General features: G+C 48.5%; 7 protein-coding genes across 7 annotated transcripts; 4 read left to right on the top strand and 3 right to left on the bottom strand.

Annotated features, from left to right (window-relative positions):
- Nucleotides 1-465: 465 nt before the first annotated feature.
- On the top strand, nucleotides 466-2,184 carry KY384_004154 (uncharacterized protein; the record flags this gene model as incomplete). Its single annotated transcript, XM_044812660.1, has 2 exons — nucleotides 466-717; nucleotides 796-2,184. The coding sequence occupies 2 exons, from the start codon at nucleotides 466-468 to the stop codon at nucleotides 2,182-2,184; spliced, it is 1,641 nt and encodes a 546-aa protein (XP_044670080.1).
- A 228-nt stretch (nucleotides 2,185-2,412) lies between these two features.
- KY384_004153 (uncharacterized protein) lies at nucleotides 2,413-3,805 on the bottom strand (the record flags this gene model as incomplete). Its single annotated transcript, XM_044812659.1, has 3 exons — nucleotides 2,413-2,777; nucleotides 2,833-3,502; nucleotides 3,740-3,805. The coding sequence occupies 3 exons, from the start codon at nucleotides 3,803-3,805 to the stop codon at nucleotides 2,413-2,415; spliced, it is 1,101 nt and encodes a 366-aa protein (XP_044670079.1).
- Nucleotides 3,806-6,063: 2,258 nt separating this feature from the next.
- On the top strand, nucleotides 6,064-7,059 carry KY384_004152 (uncharacterized protein; the record flags this gene model as incomplete). Its single annotated transcript, XM_044812658.1, has 1 exon — nucleotides 6,064-7,059. One exon carries the CDS (start codon nucleotides 6,064-6,066, stop codon nucleotides 7,057-7,059), a length of 996 nt encoding a protein of 331 aa, XP_044670078.1.
- A 2,746-nt stretch (nucleotides 7,060-9,805) lies between these two features.
- Nucleotides 9,806-12,443, top strand: KY384_004151 (uncharacterized protein; the record flags this gene model as incomplete). The annotated part of the gene is made up of 2 exons (XM_044812657.1): nucleotides 9,806-10,725; nucleotides 10,844-12,443. The coding sequence occupies 2 exons, from the start codon at nucleotides 9,806-9,808 to the stop codon at nucleotides 12,441-12,443; spliced, it is 2,520 nt and encodes an 839-aa protein (XP_044670077.1).
- Nucleotides 12,444-14,081: 1,638 nt separating this feature from the next.
- KY384_004150 (uncharacterized protein) lies at nucleotides 14,082-15,256 on the top strand (the record flags this gene model as incomplete). Its single annotated transcript, XM_044812656.1, has 2 exons — nucleotides 14,082-14,112; nucleotides 14,478-15,256. The coding sequence occupies 2 exons, from the start codon at nucleotides 14,082-14,084 to the stop codon at nucleotides 15,254-15,256; spliced, it is 810 nt and encodes a 269-aa protein (XP_044670076.1).
- A 188-nt stretch (nucleotides 15,257-15,444) lies between these two features.
- On the bottom strand, nucleotides 15,445-16,725 carry KY384_004149 (uncharacterized protein; the record flags this gene model as incomplete). Its single annotated transcript, XM_044812655.1, has 1 exon — nucleotides 15,445-16,725. The coding sequence occupies one exon, from the start codon at nucleotides 16,723-16,725 to the stop codon at nucleotides 15,445-15,447; it is 1,281 nt and encodes a 426-aa protein (XP_044670075.1).
- A 265-nt stretch (nucleotides 16,726-16,990) lies between these two features.
- On the bottom strand, nucleotides 16,991-18,576 carry KY384_004148 (uncharacterized protein; the record flags this gene model as incomplete). The annotated part of the gene is made up of 4 exons (XM_044812654.1): nucleotides 16,991-16,998; nucleotides 17,236-17,764; nucleotides 17,851-18,115; nucleotides 18,407-18,576. 4 exons carry the CDS (start codon nucleotides 18,574-18,576, stop codon nucleotides 16,991-16,993), a joined length of 972 nt encoding a protein of 323 aa, XP_044670074.1.
- Nucleotides 18,577-18,601: the final 25 nt, after the last annotated feature.

Below are 18,601 nucleotides of genomic sequence, written 5' to 3'. Positions count from 1 at the left end.
CTGGCCACGACAATCCCCTCTGAGATCCTAGTGCCTCCCAGCACACCCACATATTCTAGAGCGGGATCACTTCGCACGCTACCTGAGAGCGCCGCAGCAGATGAATGAACGTAAGCGCAGCCGCTGGTTGCACGGGACTCGCATAATGTAGTGAAAAGTATTGCAAGATGTCATCAATGGACTACTGTTCTGTGGAAAGTATCCCAAAGCTAGTGAGACTTCCAATAATCAGAATTGAAATGTGGCGAGCGACAAAAGCTTTGCAGAGTCCCAATGGGTGGTGGGCTTACCCCGCTTGGCTGAAGAGAGAACTGTCTAAAGCCGGCGGACTCGGCTGTTCCACCCCACGAAGCAGATGGCATGATCTAGGCCGCAATTGTTCTAGATAGCGTCCCCCACTATCAGATTGGCAGCTCATCCTCATGATGTCCAGAGCACTGAGTGACATTCTCGAATCACGAAGCCATGCATACCTCTACCGCGCCAGGGGTCGCTGCGGTCCCCAACCAGTATACTCTGGAAAAGGCTCAGATCATCGCTGCTCAGTTCGAAATCAGCGACGTTGAGATTGGTATTTGCGTCCAGAAATTCTTGCAGCAAATGGGTGCGTGGAGTGGCCTTGGACAAAGATCCTGCATGAGCGCTGAGTTTGTTCAACAGACGAAGGCCTGCAAAGGAGAACTCCGGCCATGTGCCAAATTCCAACTTACATTACTCGTGTGGCAAGCGGCAAAGAAAAGGTGACACGACAAATAGTTTCGAAATGGCCGAAAGTTCTCGAACTAATCAGCCTAGGGTTCGGCTCTTGGTGTAGACTTGGGAGGTAGTAATCTTCGTGTGTGCCTCGTTGAACTGCACGGAGATACTTCATATCATGTGGTACAATCTAAAAGATCAATCCCTGCTGAACTCATGGTGACTCATGAAGCCGCGGACCTGTTCGCATTCATTACAGACCAGATTGAGGTTCTTCTCAGGACCCATCATCCTGACTGCTTCAGCGAGTCGGCAAATGTAGAAGTCTTAAGCCTGGGCCTAACATTCTCGTTTCCAGTCTATCAGAACGCTATCGATTCGGGCATACTGTTACGCTGGACGAAGGGCTTTGACATTCCCAGTGTGGTTGGACAGGACGTTTGTAGGCTCCTGCAACAACAGATTGATCTTCAAAAGTTGCCAGTGAAAGTTGCAGCTCTCGTCAATGATGCGACAGGAACAATCATGTCCCGTGCGTACACTTTACCTCTCGACCAAATACGCACATCTGTTGGCACAATATTCGGTACTGGGACTAACGGTGTCTACCTCGAGAAGCTTTCGAAAATATGCAAGCCACTCGATGGGCGCTTTGACAGCTCAACCGGCGAGATGCTGATCAGTATCGAGTGGGGTTCTTTCGACAATGGGCTTTCTGTGCTGCCTAATACAGAATACGACGACGAAATAAATCGAAGTAGTATCAACCCTGGAAATCAGATGTTTGAAAAAAGAGTCTCTGGCATGTTTCTTGGAGAACTGCTTCGTACAGTCCTCATAAAGCTGCTTGACGACCCTGCAGTGAGACTGTTTCAGGGCTCAGATTTGAGGTCAGGCAGTTTGGATGTACGCAAGATAGCGCTTCACACACGTTGGGCAGTCGATTCATCGATTCTTTCTATCGCCGAATTGGACACCACACAAGGCCTGACAGCCCTTCGCCAAAAAATCGTTGATGCTCTTGGAGTCTCATCCTCACAGGTCAGTACCGAGGATGCTCAAATCGTGAAAGTAATTGCGCATGCGATAGGCAAGCGTGCTGCTAGACTAGGCGGCATGGCGTTGGGTGCCGTTGTCCTGAAGACTTCGCATCTGGACCCAAACTTCGAACAAACCCAATTTTCTGAGACTAGAAGCGGAGAAGTCGGGTCGCAGGACACTCAGCACAGTGTTCATGTATCAGAAACCATTGCAGCCAATGGTAGCACTTCCTCTTTACCCTCTGACAAGCCGTACGTGATCGACGTTGCGGTGGATGGTAGTGTAATCGAGTACTATCCCAATTTCGAGATGTACATGCGTGACGCTCTGAAAACTGTACCAGGGATAGGTGCTGCTGGCGAAAAAATGATAAGAATAAACGTGACAAAAGATGGGTCCAGCGTTGGCGCAGCTATCACCACACTCGTCGTAACACAGCAGACATGAGCATCCCTCCTGAAACGTGGCGATACAAAGAAGCAAGATCTGTATTTAAAAGTCTGATAAGGCAAAATCATCGCCATTGCAAAGAAGGAAAAGACTCTTAACCGGAGTCTTTTCCACCCTGCTTAGCATTCAGCATTCAGCATTCAAGCTCGCCCAGACATCAACAGATTTAAGCCATTTCAACTTCGATTGAAGTTGCAACCACCTCGGGGTCTTGTTTTTGTTAAGTTAATCACTTACATCTCCGTATCCTCCCATGTCTTCGTTCTCCTCATCTTCCTCCGAGATATTGTTATGTCCTCCATCTGCTTCCTCCTCCTCCTCCTCCAGCTCCTCTAGCTCCTCTTCGGCAGAGTCAGCGTCATCTCCATGTGAGCGAGATTTGAAAGCGGCTACGTCATCCGGGCATAGTTTCGAACAAAGCTCCACACAATCTTCGAAGACGCTTGAAGCCTCACGCATTAGCAAGGAAACGAGACCTTGGAGAGAGTGTCGGACATACTGCTCACGATAATTACTCCCAGGGATTAAAGTAGCAGCGCAGGTATTGAAACGCAGGGAGTAAAGAAGGTTTCGTAAGTCCCATTCGTCCTCTGTAATCTTGTCAGCCGATACAGCTTCAACTTATGCCTTACAAAATCGGTTTACCTGGCTCACTAGCGGGAAAAGCCCGCTTGTAGTTTCGGATGTATGTCTTGCTCCCAAGGCGATGTCTGGGAGACCTCCAGTTCCCAAGCTCATATTCATTATGGGCAAAGAACGCACTTCCATCGAAGACAAATGGCTCGCCCGTCTCCATGTCTGTCGCGGTATTCTGATCCCAGATGTTTCCGTGTACGAGACATGGTTTGATATTTCTACCTTGGCTCTGCAGGGGCCGTAGGAGTCGGCCAACACATTTGTCTAGAATGAGCTTCTTGTAGAACTCAAAATCCTGCCAGTCAGGATGTTTCTGCTTGTCCGCCTCCCACGTGTGGGCCAGTTGCTTTCGAAACAGTGATTCCCAAGATTCATCCCACAGATTCGTCAGCTGTGCAGCTTTGCCATGGCATGTGGTGATGTGGAACCCGAATTTTCCCGTGGGTGAAACGGACCTCTTGTGAAATTCTGCAAGCTGTGACGTGAACCGTATAGCATCTGGCGGTTGCTGACCAATCTCACGAAAGTCGGCCAGAAGGAAATACGTAGGTATTTCGGCCTCTCGGTACCTACCCCAGGCATGCGGCTTGGGACCGAATGAGGGAGATACAGCATGGATTGCTTTATCGGCCTCAAACTGACCTTGGCTCATGAGCTTGTCATTCTCTCCAGTAGTAATCTACAAGAGTCTTCAGTTCGATCAAAAATGAAGGATAAGGCAAGGCAACCTTGAGGAAATAAGACACGACTTCATCATCTGGTAGTCTACAGACTATCTTGGCCTGACGTGCCCATACCCACATGCCATATGCATGAGCGGAAATTACTTTTGTGTTTGGAATTGGGAGAACTTGAATCACATTAGTACTGATGTCTAACTTGTGCTAGGCGAGCAACGATCGCAACCTTCAAGTACCGCCGGATCAAGCTCAAAATTTCCTTCAACAACAAACTGGCCTATACCGTCTGTTCGGGCTACCATCCTTGCTAACACGAGGTTAATCTTCAGAATGGAGGATATGTCGCGGAAAGTGGTGTGGTATGGTGATAAAAAATTCATTGCGCCAGAACAGAGCAGATCGAAACGATCGACCTACAAGTCGAGCCGCTAGGCATCAGTCTTATGCATCTAGATTGCGCCCTCGAGCTCGATGGCCAACCATCCTCTTGAATACGACAGGTCTATAGCGGAGCGCGGTTTCTTCGGCATTATTGTACATATCGTACCCGAGCGTAACTGCAGCAGAGCCGCAATCGAGTTGAGGTTGTTGGAAGAAGGAAAGCTCACCTTTCCTTACATGGCGCCCGATGATCGATGCACTGGAAGTTGCAAAGCAAAGCAATGGAACGCACTTCAAACCCCCGAGAGCCGTCACATTGTTGCGGTCGCAGCCACCTTTTCAGTGCTACAAGTGTCTTGGTGCTCAGCTCGCTCAATTTCTACAGCTTCGTCGTGGATGTCAATCTGTTACCGCTTACCAAGAGCTACACTCAGAGCAAATGCTTCACGAGACCTCCAAGACCGCGAAGACCCTCTTGGACAACTTTGTGACCTGCTAGCTCATTTGCGAATCTTAGCTTTTGATGCGATGTCCAGTCGTTGCCATGACAAGTAAGCCCAAACAGCATTCCAGCTATGAAAGTATCACCTGCACCCACAGTGCTGCTTAGAATTTAGCGCAATGGTTGCGTGAAGCCAGAGATAATCATCCATACTCAACTGTACGAGTTCCTTCCACCTTGATCGCCGCACATTCCACATATGTCTGGTAAGGCAATTCCAGAGCTGAGGCTCCAGAATCTCCCCATGTACACAGTATCAGTGACCTAAAAGAAGCTTGAGAGACTTGTCTAGAGAGCTATGGAGAAGTGGATTGTACGCATTGGAAGTCAGAGCAGCCTGACTTCGTAGACAGCTTTCAGAGGATTTGTAGCCTTTTGCCTGAATCTGTCAGCGTCTCGGTCGTTTAAGGTCAGCGAAAAGCGTACTAGAGCCCAACTTTTAGAGAAGAAAACGACATCTGCCAATGCAGCTAGTTCCTGCAATCCCTCCCTGCCAGGCTTTTCTACCTCTACGCTGATCCTGACGGCAGGATGGTGTTGACGAAGATACTGTATGGACTGCAGAGTCACATCCGCGTTACGGCCCTGAATATTGTCAACCTAAATCAATAGACAGTGCCTAGCTTAAGCCATTTCTGACTTCGAAGTGGTACCACCCCATTTTGTCGCTCAGCTTATCTGAAACGACTGCAAACTCTTCGCTTGTCATCTCCTGTAAGTCGTTGTAACTGATAATCGTCCTACTGTCCGCCGCATGACTTCGAATAACGTAACTAGACGCAGGCTCACTGCTTCCTTCGCGGCAGATGCAGTGTGACAAATCAATCGATTTTTCCATGGAAGTTCTGAGTTCCTGGTATGCTGGTGATGAGCTCGATGGCATCACTGCGCATAATGCCACAGAATACATAAGGCAGTGACTCGTATCGAGGAGTTGCTGAAGTACATCAAGGGTATTTGGTGAATTACCACCACGACGCCGGATGATGCTAGATGCGCGCAATTTCTCGTCTTCTGCGGGGTAACAGTCAACGCTGTGAGGAAGTAATTAGAAGGTGCAGAGCTCGATGTCATATCCCTCATACTTCAGTATCGTGTCAATGCAGCATGCTCCTACAGCGACGAGACATTTCATGATGCTATAGAATTGTAGGAGATGATTGCTCTTGTGGCTTTCAAATACAATTTACAAAAAGGCCCGGCAAGGCTGAAGGGATCATTTGACAAGTCATCTGAGCAACAGTGCACAAATACAGCGGCTCGGTCGGCCACTTCCATATTCTAGAGGATCTGTCAAGAATGTCTCGGAGCTTTCGCAAGTCTCTCTCATAACTTAGGCTATATATAGAGATAAGTTGAATTAGACATAGGTAGAGTAAGTATACAAATGTCTATTGTCAAAATTAATGCTATATTACCTCGACAAGCTTGGTAAGGTAGGGTGTTGTGTTGAGCCCTTTTCACCTTTGGTGCTAGCTAGAACTAAAGCGGCAGGGCCCGGGCAATGGGTAGAACTACACCTTATTTTTGATGACTTGTAGCGCCAGGCTTTCGCAAGATTACTGTCCTCAACATGGAATTCTAAAAATTAATTGACGCGAAGTTCCGCAGACCAACGACATGGGTGCAATCAATGGCTTTCGTCAAGACAAGACGGGATGATACACAAGCAGGATCATGGCTACCAAACGGAAACTCGACAATTTCTTCACTCCAATTGACAGCAAGAAAGCCCGCACGAGCTATAATGATGCCCCTGCACCATCACCACCGCCAATAGGACCCAACGCCTCGAAACATCGTTCCTATCCTTTCCCCGTCCCCCATTTGCCCGAAGATATCATGAGTGCCCTAGGCTCTGTACCAGAATCACACTCAACAGTCATCAATGATCAGCTTGATCTTGACCTGCTCTACTTTCAGCCATTCATTCCAAAATCGATTGAGCATGGGCTCTTCGAATTCCTACGGAAGGAACTCTTCTTCTACAGAGTGAAATACAAGATCAAACGAGGTGGCTTTGAAACCGATATCAACACTCCCCGATTCACCACAGTCTTTGGGGTCGATTCTTCAGCTCGTTGGACTGAAGAAGGAGATCTCATGGACAGCCAAACAAGCAAGCCAGTACCAAAAGATCGGTGGAAGTGCACCCCAAGACCATTACCACAATGTCTTGACCATCTCCGTCAATTGACAGAAATATTTACTGGCGCGACCTACAACTTCTGCCTTGTCAATTACTACGCCAATGGTGCAGATAGTATCAGCTACCATCGCGATGATGAGCGTTTCCTTGGTCCTGATCCATCAATAGCCTCCTTTTCTTTGGGCGCCACGCGTGACTTCTGCTTAAAGCACAAGCCGATTCCTCCAAAAGATGGCGAGCCACCTCCGGAACAGAATCTCAAGCCACCATTGAAGCTGCCTTTGGCGAGTGGGGATATGGTTCTCATGAGGGGCAAGACCCAGTCTTGCTGGCTGCATAGCTTACCAAAGAGAAAGGGGAAAGGAAGTGAGGGAGGCAGAATTAATATCACATTCCGACAAGGGGTCAAACCCTATGCAACAGAAAATTACATGCAGTACAATGTCGGAGACGGATGTGTGTATAAGTGGGATCCGCGGAAAAGGCAAATGAATGAATGGCACGGGCAGGTCAACCATGCGTAAAGAATGGACTGCATGGATAGATCAAAACCTCACGCCTGGAGCATAAGCATAATCATATTGTGCTCTTGACCATTTACAATCTTTTTCTCTTCGGGTTGCTAACCGGCCAAATGTCCTTCATCATTCTATGGCAGGTCAGTGAGGTGTTTCACTCCGCGCGAGCTTCCTTCGGTCCTCACTAAGGGTGCAACATTGCCAGAAATGGCATAACACAGTGTGGATTCCCACATCCTCCTTTGAGTGATCAATGAAAGTGCAACCTGACACAGGACAACGGTATATGCGCGTTGCGTCATGCTGGCCCCTATGCCTATGTGAAGTATACGACTTAGCAATGCTTTTTCAGGCATGCGAAGCAGCCCTCAACGTGTCTTTTAAGTCACTCCTGAGGCCGCCTCTCCCTATTAGACAAAACTAAAACTCACATGACATTTTCATGGTCGACAAGATCATTCTCCACTATCCCGAGATAGCCGCAATCAGGATAGTTACAGCACCAAAGGGGACTCGATCTCCAATCGTCTGTTTGAGGTGATAAATTGGGAGAAGGGGTGGACGTCTTTCTTTCATGCGAATTGCTGGGGACCGAAGCCGTTTGCACATCTCCAAGTAAACCTCCGTCTGGTACCATAGCCGAGCTGTCCTTTTGAAGCCTAGGTTGACATTTCTCACAGAATCCCTCTTTGACGTGGTCGTCGTCATGATCGTCGTCTACCGGACCTGACTCTGCTGCGTCGCAAAGCTCACTGTTTATGAATGCATTACACTTGAGACACAAGTATATGATGCACATTCTGGCTTGAGAGGGTCATCAAAGTCGATAGGTATGTTGCCAGATCGTGACAGTGACCAGCTCGCGGATACTGGCGATCTGTTGTAGCTCAATCTAAGTCTGCACAACCCATCAACTTAGCATGCCGGGTGGCAAAATAGTGAATGAAAAGGAAACTGAACTCGACCAATAACAACACGTAGGCGGCAAGTTGACACATGGCGAATGACCCAACGCACCTTCTTCACGACTTCTAAACAATTCGCCGCGTCCAAAACTTTTGCTATTGAGGTTATCGTCTCGCGACCATGGCGATCTCTAGGCGTTCTATATTCAAAGAATATTTGCCCCCCAGAACGTTCATCATCTAACTATTAGCTGAACAAGAAAATCACTCACCGTCCATGTGCTCAACAAAGCATTTCAATACTTGCGATGAAATTCCAGCTTTGCTGTTTGCCATGAACGTTGACCAATTGATGATTGTCATGAGGTTATTTGGTGGTCTTGTGATGTCTATGCGCATGAAGAGCTGAGTCGTGAAGGTAGTTGTACCAGGAAAATTCATCCCTTGTTGAGATCATCGTCTTTAGAGTGCTTATGGATATTGGACAAGCGTTTCATTGAAGTGTTGGCAGGAAGCTTGAAAAGCCTATCATTGACGTGGGACCTGCATTCCAAAGATCTAGGTAGGTTATGAGAAACGTCTCGAAAAGGATGGATGAATTCAGAATCATCATTTCTGCATTCACCTTCGTACGTCGAAAGTCAACGTCATTGATGGCTTGCGTGTGATGAAAAGTCTTAACCCTGCTGAGAAAGGTCTATGCGCCAGGAACAAGAGATCGCAGCAGTCATGCGAAGCCAACCGGGCGTTGACGCGGCAAAGCATGTTCCTTTTTCATCATTGAAAACCTAGAAAGAAAGAGCGATCACAATCGCAAGTTCTAGTTACGACCTCTACTATCTCGAACAAGTACTATACGATACTTATCATACCATCACTCAATCGTAGCTTGAGGATTGCTTGGTGGCCCAGATCAGACAGTTGGAAGCTCGTCGGAACAAATGCCACAATAAGGACAGACACCCGACCATAGGGTATTATTAACGTTTCCAAGTGCAAGAGAGGGAAGCGATGGATCACACTATGCTCGAAGATGGAAAGATTAGATAGTGATATCAGCATTGCCGTCCTACTTAGTTGGCCGATAGCGACCTTGAAGGTGGAAACGGGATGATTTGGTATAGTACAGCCACATTGACAGCAAGCGTACTCATTCAGTCGGAAATGTCTGGTGAGAAGAGGTGAGGTGCTTAGTACGATATCAAGTGGGTCATCAACGAAGCAGGGTTTCTCATTGCTCCATACGTCCTGAGAATTCCTCCATCGTGGGGAGGCGAAGCAAATTGAAAATCATTGCTACTGAGTTGGGCACACACACACGATATCGTTATCTCATCATCTCGTCTTCCCATTTACTCATTCTCCGCAGCTGCATCGCATTCTGGAGGCGAACCTGAAACAATCATGCAGTCACACAAGGCTGGAGGCGCAGCACCTTCGCATCGTCCGCAGTCAATAAGTTTCGAACCCATCCACCGAAAAGGCTTGGCTCCACCTACTCTGCAAGGATCGCTGCTCTTGCTCTGTGATCCGGGCCTCACCAGGCCTGCCCATCATCATCCTCCTATGGAACGGAGTTGTTGGAAGCTACGTATACATGCATTCCGATTTCAAACGTACTAAGCAGGCCTGACTCCGCCACCCAAAGGCCTGAAGAGACTTCTCTCCAGACCGCAAAATCCGGAAGTCCGGCATTCCTTCTCTGTCAGACTCTTCGCCAATAGATAAGGCTACGTACTGCCAAAATGACCCTTTGAGTATTTGGTGATCCACAGCACACCGTTACAGTCGTCAATAGCTACTGCATTGTTTCCCTCGGCTCATTGCATTGCCCAATCCTACTCGAAATGGTGGTCTTCGTGCCCTTTGCGGTCATAATTCTCGGCGGATTCGGCTCAAAAATCGCATACGATGTTGTGTGGCCTTGGATTTTGGAACATGGAAGGCAAGCTCTCAAGTATTTCTGGAACGTGTCTCCTGTCCTGCTAGAGGAATCACGGCCAGAGGCTTTAGCGATCGCTTTGGTGGACAAGGAGACAAAGCTTCTGACTCTGGGAGGCGAGGAAACAGCAGCTCAAGATGCAGAAGACGCGGAAACAGCAGATACCGCATCAACATTTCCACCCACAGACGCTTCGTCTACCTTTTCAGCTGCATCCGCGTCAAGACGTGCAAGTCACGCTCAGGACGTGTATGACCTTGAGACGCAACAATCTTTGGTTTACCAGGGATTTGACACCGTCCGGGCCCAGATCCGGTTGCTTTACATTGCAAGGGCGCCTAACCGCGGCGACGATCTCTATTGCACTTACAAGCCGGTCCACCTTCAGACGTGCGAGGCGTACACCGCACTATCCTATCAATGGGGCTCAGCGACCACTGACTTACAAACTATTTCCTTGAATGGGAGGCCTGTTGAGGTTACGCAAAACCTGTACCAGGCACTAAAGGAGCTCAGAGCCCGAAGGATTACTACGGTGTGGGTCGATCAGCTGTGTCTCAATCAACGAGATCCAAGTGAAATGGCCCTGCAGGTTGAAAGAATGACGTTGATCTATAATCGTGCCGAGTCGGTGTTCGCCTGGCTCGGTTCTGATAGCTTCGAATTTCTCGAGCTCAAGCATATATTTGATGAACTTACTGCATTTCGTAACCTTATAGGGTTCCACGGGAAAGCGTTGACACAACAATATACCTTGCACGATTTGCTTCATATGTGGATGCGACAACCGCTTGGAAGTTTTGGAGTCATGATGACGAGAGGCCGGTGAGTCTTGAGGGATACTGCATGTTCTTACCCAATTAACGACCATTGGTTGTCCTTTTCGTTACCTGAGTAGCACAAAATATTTGATGCATTTGATCACACGCTGATCGTGGCCCAGAGAAAAGTACTTTCCCAAAATCGATACACAATTGAAAAAGATGTCGCCGAACCTTGGCAAGGAAGACCGAGAATTAAGAGCAAAGCAACTGCATTTCTTACAGATGCTGTCGAGCATAGTTGCAAACGATTACTGGCGACGGGCCTGGATACTGCAAGAGCTAACCGTTGCCTCACGGATTCAGCTTAGCTGTGGTGAACATAGCTTGGATTTCAATCTGTTCAGCAAAATCATCCAAGAGCTTCAAGGTCTTTCAGAGGACAAAATCTTTCCCGGCTTCACCCGTAACTATCAGCACATATTCAACATTATCATGCTTCGGTCGAAATGGCAGCCGCGACAGCCAATTCATCTTCTCACAGCGTTGCAAAGAAGTCACGAAACAGTTGCGACCTATGAGTACGACAAGATCTACTCTCTTCTCGGAGTATGTTTCGATTACAACAGATTTATGACCGACATTGACACCGAATCCTCCATTGATGTGATCGTTAGGCGCATGACAGAAACATCCATTCAGACAACCAGAACATTAGACATCATCTGCCTGCAGAATGCAACAGGGACCCGCGATCATCGTCTCCCGTCTTGGGCGCCCAATTGGCTCGATTTTGGTGGTGATAGGTTCAATGATCGACTGATCAAATATTTCACCGGCCAAGACGAACATCCGAAGCAAGATGCTGGTGAACAGTATTGGCGTGCAACAAACGATAGTCGTCACGATCCTCAAGATGACGACCGCGATGGAAAAGTCCTCAAGGTCAAAGGTCGCCGAATTGGGTCCATCTCCTTCTTAAGTGGTGCAGCCACCGACATCTCAGTGACTCGCTCTGCTACAGAAGTGAAGAAGAGGAACAAGTTAGTAGCAGCCTTGAGAAGCACCGCGAAGCTGCTCGATCCATTCGAGAGAACACAAGCAGGCGATATCTTCGAAGCACTCACAATCTACAAACAAAAAGATCGTGTGGACGACGAAATGACTCACTTCGACGATCTCTGGAAAGGACGGACCATCGACCGCCTCAAAGAGCACGCGCCCACGGCCTGCAAATGGCTCGAGCAACACAAAGACTTCCTCCTCCACGGCGAGCGCCTGTCCGCATGGGGCGAAGGCAGCTTCGGCGTCATCCTGCAATTCAAATCCAAAGTCCATCGCTTCTTACACCATTTTGTAGACGGCCCCAACACCTCTGGCTCGGCCACCATGGCGGAAACGGTACAGAGTAGCGTCGAATCCATCAACGCGCGCGTGGACAAACTCGCGGATGCGGTCTCCCGCGTGCTGAAAGATGGGCTGAGACTCATGGGAGGGAAATTAGATTTGTCGAAGCCGAAGGTGGAGCCGGAAAGTAAAATCGCGAAGAGGTTCTATGAGAATGGGTTTACGGGCTGGGCGCATCCGCTCGCGAAGCCGGATGATCAGATTTATCTTCTGAAGGGCTGCTCTATGCCTGTTATCCTGAGGCCGGATGTAGAGAGGCATGAGGAGTTTGGGCTCACCTTTCGCGTTGTGGGTGATGCGTATGTGGTTAATGCGATGCATGGAGAGGCGTGGACGGATCGGGAAGAGGATTTGGAGAGGATTTGTCTTGTGTGATTGATAGGAGAATGGCTTGTTGAGCTCAATCAACGTCGAGGCTGTGCAGCATATCAGGCTTGGCTAAAAGCATACGTTTAGCTGTTTTGAATACTATGTAACCACTGATATCTATCGTATTTCATGGTTCACGGACCAATCACGTTATTACTCTTCACCTCCCTCACTCCGTCTCTTAGCTTTCACTCTCCAAAAGCATCCACAATCTTAGCCGCGACGCTTTGTTCTCGCCTGCTTCAAGGAGATGCTCTGTCTAGTGACGACAGCCACAGGAACAGACATAGAGCTCCCGCTAAGGGCCGTTCTGAGAAATCTTCAAGCCTTAGTGGTGGGGTTGGAGAGCCATTCCGAAGTCAGAAGAGTGTGGAGAAATATTGTTCAAGCACGATTGTTGCAGATTAGTCAAATGAAAGTTGGAGCAGACGTATGGGGAATAGACATCGATTAATTATTAAAATCCCAAAAGCATATGAACAAGTACCGCGAATCGCTTCCATCATATATTACGCTCTTACTCAGTCTTGCTATAGGGGTGTTAAATGGTACTCACAATCTGGTATCACCTCCTTTATTCACATGTCGAAAAAGGCAGCTATTGCCGTCCAAGGTGTTGGTATTGTTGATGGGTCTTCACTTCGTCCGAGGAACAGGATAGGAAGAAGCAATTAGGGTAAGGACACTGGTACTGGTCAGCTCCAGGTCTAATATGATGAACATCTTGGTGGGTATGCAACTTCTGCACCTCGAGAGTCCTAAAAGGGCATCGAGGAAATAGACACTGATAGACAGGCCCGAGCCTGTTGTCAGAGTCTTCAATAATGCGTGGCGGGTCCACACCGAGAGCGCTTCTGCCTTCAATTATACGTCCTATCTGTGATTCGGGTTGGTTATTGCTGATAGGCTTCGGCTGGCAGTCTGCTTTGAGCCCTTTCCGACTGCAGTTGACGCAGTATTGCAACTCAGGTGGGCCAGGGTCAGAGTCAATGTCGCAAAGACCTTCAGCACAGGGTGTCACTGCGCCTTTTTCGCAGCGTTCCAGGAACATTTCTTCAAAGCAGTCGGATGCATCGCAGATGTAGATTACGCACATGGTGAGGTATATGATTTTCGGGGTATACGATTTTCGATAGATTGGGCTTTAGAGCAGTGTAGTGCAAAATATGATTCTCGTTGCAAAAGGCATACGAACATGCATTATTGTGAAAAGTAGGGACAAGGATGGAAGTGACCAGACAATGCTCTTGTTTGATAAAGAACAAGGAGCAACCTCACAAACCTTCAAGGATACTCGAGTCTTTGAAGTCCTTCACAATTGGTACACAAAGCACGTCTCCATAGATGACTTTGGCGTCCGCAGCCCTTGTCTATACGGCCTGCTCTCTCCTCCGAAGCCACCGATGGACTTCGAGGGATGAATGCGACATCGTTCAAAGCGATTTGAGACCCTCGGATGCTGTTATTGATTGCGGACTACTTTCGATGAATTTGATGATGAAGAACAGCGTATAATTTTCCTCTTTGAAATGGTTGTAGACAATTACACGATCTTGGTCTAGCCACTCTTGGAGCGCCAAGACTGTTTTCGAACCGCGATAAGGCATCTCCACGGCCGTTGCTGGCCCTCCAGTAGCCAGCAAGATGATTGGCCTGGACCAAAGTCGGATGGCAAGTGACGCAAAAGCGTTGCAAAGACCTATGATGTACTCAAGATTGGGTAGGGTGTCCAAATGTGGACAGGCGAAGGAGCTTCTACTTTCATTACCACAGCTCTTCAAAACGTGAAATCAACACTATGTCAGGAACCCTCGACGATGCATCTCCATTCTCTCCATACCGTTCGGATGGAAAGCTGGTGCGCTCGTCCTTGGATTGCCGGATGATAGTGGGATTGATGATTGATAGTACGGCTTCATCTGTGTAGTCACAGGATCAGTGCAGCCCATCGGACAAGCCATCGTCACCGAGCTCGCTGGTATAATCCACTTTCCGCCGTTCGCAGTCCTAGATCGCAACTGATACTCGTCTATCTCGCAGCTCATGGCGCCGCCTGCATCTACGCCTGCACACCTGTCACAGATCCTGCTGCCGAAAAGTTCGCCAAAGCCCTCTCTACCTCCCACCCGAACACAAAGATAATTCCCTATCCCCTGCATGTTTCAGACGAACCCTCCACTTTGGGCCTCATAGATGATATCCTCAATGCTTGGGGCCGTCTCGATGTCTGGGTCTGCAGCTCCGGCCTTCTCGGTCCGCCTTCAATTGACCTCACCACGCCGGCCGACCTGCAAAAACTCTTTGAGGCGAATTCTGTTGCCCCTTTCTTCGCTTTGAAATATACACCGCCAGCAATGAAGAAGCTCTGTAGTCGAGGGAATTATCCCAATGCAGCGGAGAAAGATCAGCCATACGGCAGCATCATTGTCGTTGGCAGCGTTGCGGGTACGTATGGAGGTTGTTGGGGGCCTGGCTACACGATGAGCAGCCATGCGGCGCTTGGAGTTGTGAGAGCTGGTGTAGCGGTGTTGAAAGGGACAGGTGTCCGAGTTAATTGCATTTCGCCTGGCCAGATCGATATTGGGGTCGATTTGAACGGGTTTGACATGAGGGGAATGAAGGCACAGCTGCCGCCGGCCAGGGCCCAGTCTGAGGACGTTCAACGGGCGAATATTGGTCTAGAGCGGGCAGGGCTGCCGACCGAAGTGGCGAGGGTTGCGGGATTCTTGGCCAGCGGATTCAGCAGTTACATGACTGGAGCAAATATGGTAGTTGACGGTGGCGCAAGCGTAATGTGTCCGCTGACAGTGCCTGTATGAAAATACTGTGCGGTTCAGCCTCTAGTAAACCAATCGCTTACATACATTTCTCGAATCTTTAAAATGACACTGACAACTGATTGTCTGTCATGACGCAACTGTATCGACATTTTCCACCGTGGACTCATAGTACATTCTTTACCTGCCTTCATTTTCAATGCTCGTGCTTAGCTTTTGCTCCAACCCAGTCATGCGCTTCTTCCTCGTTTAAAGCCGGGGCCCTCACCTTCCCACGTCTTCACCCTACTAGCCTTGATCTCGTCCACAGCGTTCCAGAAAGGTTGCCATTTCTCCGCTGTGGCTGGTGCAACGGCCTTCCGTTCGAAGAATACCTCATACTTTGGATCCTCGCCTTCGTGGTCTCGATCATGAAGTGGGCTCACAGCGATGGCAAGCGTGAAGAGCTTCTTGCAAATCCCACGCATAGTCATCAGGTTTTCCGCAATAGTGTTGGGATCGTCGTCTGTGAACGCAACATCTAATGTGTGGACGTGCTTTGGAACATGAACAAGGAACGACGAATCTAATCTTGGGGAGCCGACCCGGAGATATCCTAATTTGGGAAGCTCGTGCAACATGTCCTGTAAGAAATTTCGAGGCGGCAAATCCTGAACGGCTAGACGGGAGAAGGTGAGAAAAGCATCTGTTTTGTCGCTGTTCTCGTGGAATACACAGGTGTTGGTTAGGCTGAAACCATGGCCGAGATAAAACGCTGCGGTTAGGCCAGTCATGTTCTTCTCCATAGAATACTTATCCAGAGGCGTGGTGAGCCGCACAGGAGCAGAGCTGACAGCGAATGGTAGTGATAAGACTTGGTTGACCTGCCTGACTAGGGGTGAGGGTAGTGGTTCACCCAGAGAAAGCAGCGCTTGAGTAAAAGAGTGAGATCGAAGAAGCGGACGATAATCCAACCAGCTGTTCCAGCTGTTCCGCATTTTTGGCTCCTGTGAAGTAGAGATCGAGGAGCACGCAAAAGCAGATGCTGCCAAAGATTCAAGCAATGACGAATCAGAGGAAAAACTGTCCTTTGACGGCCCAGCGGTGGGAGCAACGTCTGCGTCTCGTTCCAGCTGGAAAGTCAGATCTTGCAGCTTAGGCATAGATCGCATGGCAAGCGTCCAAGCGTACTCATTCGTTTCGGTGTCTTTACTTGCACAAAGTCCGAGGATCTTGAACTTGAGAACCAGCCTCCGAATTGACGACGAATTAGTTGGCCCGATGTCGGTTAGCCATTGTAGAGTTTGATTAGGATGTGTGAGCTCCAAGTAGACTGTATCGTACAGAAAGTTGGCTACTTCTGCCTTCAGCTGCATGCAAGTGCGAGTCAGTGCATCAAGGCTTCTCAAAGCGTCCAACCTCTCTGCCTTTGCTGGATGGCTGAGGTCGAGCAAAGATTTATCTCTTGCAGAGGAGAGGTAAGCCCAGATCTGGTCCCGGAGTTCTAGGGGTAGATTCAATAGAGATGCCATGCTGATGGGCTAAGAGTGCGTGGAGTGAAGTGCGCCAGAGAGAGGATGATGGAAAGAAAACCAAATGATGGACGCTGTAGCCTTGCCAAGCCGCTCAGGTGCTAATGCCACCTCGGCCTCAGTTCCGAAGGACGCTAGAGTAGGCTAGTGCTGATCGACAGGGGTAGTAAGGGGTCAAGAAAGGGGGTACGAGGGCATACGAGAGAATACACGAAGATTGTTCGTATTATAAAAGGGAACCATCTCATTTATGTACACGTACTTATTATTCACCTTCAGAGTGCATATCGCTCCGTTGCTGGAACACAGTGTCTCGGATGGCCACACACAAACAATGAAAGCCTGCCAGGGCAAATACCTTCTCCGCTTCGAGCAGGTACGAGTGTATTCTCGATGTATGAAAGCGGCCCTTTCACTGTGAGGGGTTTGCCAACTGGCTTGCACTATGATTTTGAAGGCTTAGTATGACTCTGCCCACGCCTATGCCTTCTGTCTGCCAAATAATCTTACCATGGCCTTCCGACCGTCTTAAGAGTGCTAAAAACTCATTGACACCTCCACCCACGCCGAAGTAGATGTTTTTAGAGGCAACCAAAGCTTTCACTTGATGTAGTCCGTCTGTGTTTCTGAGGATATCTAGAATGCAGGCTGTGAAGGCATGCAAACTCGCAGGGGCATATATTGTCTCGCTTGCCAGAATCAGGGTATTTGCTTGCCCAAGGGGTGCAATCACTGATGAAAGAAGGGCAGAGAACTCTGGCGACCAGCCACCTGATATGATGGAAATGCTGATATTCCGAGCTTTGAGGTCATCCAAGTACCTTGCTCGTAATGCCGTAGTCACCTCAACCTGTTGACTTGGGTTCTGCGGGTAAGCTACGGAATACCACGTCAAGAAAAGATTAGGAATTGTAGCAAGCTCTAGTACAGATTGATTGTAGTCGGTCAGTATGATATGAAGCCTTGAAGTCCTCATGTCGGACTGCAATAACCATTGCCAGAAGAGAGACAAAGTAGGCAGGGCAGTCCCTGCTCCAAGCTTCAACCAAAGTCAGTCTGAGTACTACGTGACTCGATATCGCTACATAGGCCTGAGAAATACAAGGAGTCGTTCAAAGAGCTTACTTCGATCAAATTCAAGCCTGATACATATCCTTCCATCACCAGAGACTGGGTCAAAACATAGCTGGCAAGGTCAACGGCACACTCCCATGTTTTGAAGCCACCTTCATAAATATTGGGCTTGAGATCGTCGTCCGAAAGACCTGGAGCTAGAGGCTCATTTGCATTCATCGCGCTATCTTCAGCCATCAGTTGAGCTTGGATGTCTTGAAAATCCCGTTGAGGCAATTGCACTGTGCTGTCTTGTTTCAGATGTATTGGTTTATGGCTAAAATAAATTCTGGAGGGCAGTGCCGCAAGCTACTGCCATGAAAAGTAAGTAACACCATTTCAAAGTCATGGTCTTGCCAGTAGTCAGCACATACTCTCCTCATTTCTCGCCCATGATATTGCTAATTTTGATGAGATCTTGTCAAGGCGCTGTGTGCCAGAAAAATCTCGACGTAAAAATCTATTAAGAAGGAATGCAGAATAGCCACAAGAAAGACACTCTTTTCAATTGCCATAATATAGTACTGCTGAGACAACCAAATTTCTCACACAAGCCAGCAGGCAGAACCTCTTACTTACTAAGTCAGTATGAGCAAGTACTTTGGCTACTTGAAGGCCAGATTGTTGAGTGTCAAGATCAGACACATCTGGCTGCAAATTCTCCTTGTGGGCCTCGTGCATACTGCTATCAGACTCGTCGCCATTATCACCGAAGCCAAAGCTAAAGGCTGAGGACATCGTAGAATAATATCGTAGCAATAGT

The sequence above is a fragment of the Bacidia gigantensis genome (genome assembly GCF_019456465.1).
Source record: "Bacidia gigantensis strain McMullin 20006 chromosome Unknown contig_231, whole genome shotgun sequence".
Lineage (NCBI taxonomy): Eukaryota > Fungi > Ascomycota > Lecanoromycetes > Lecanorales > Ramalinaceae > Bacidia > Bacidia gigantensis.
The sequence above is the reverse complement of the archived record's forward strand: the minus strand, read 5'-3'. Positions and strand labels throughout refer to the sequence as shown.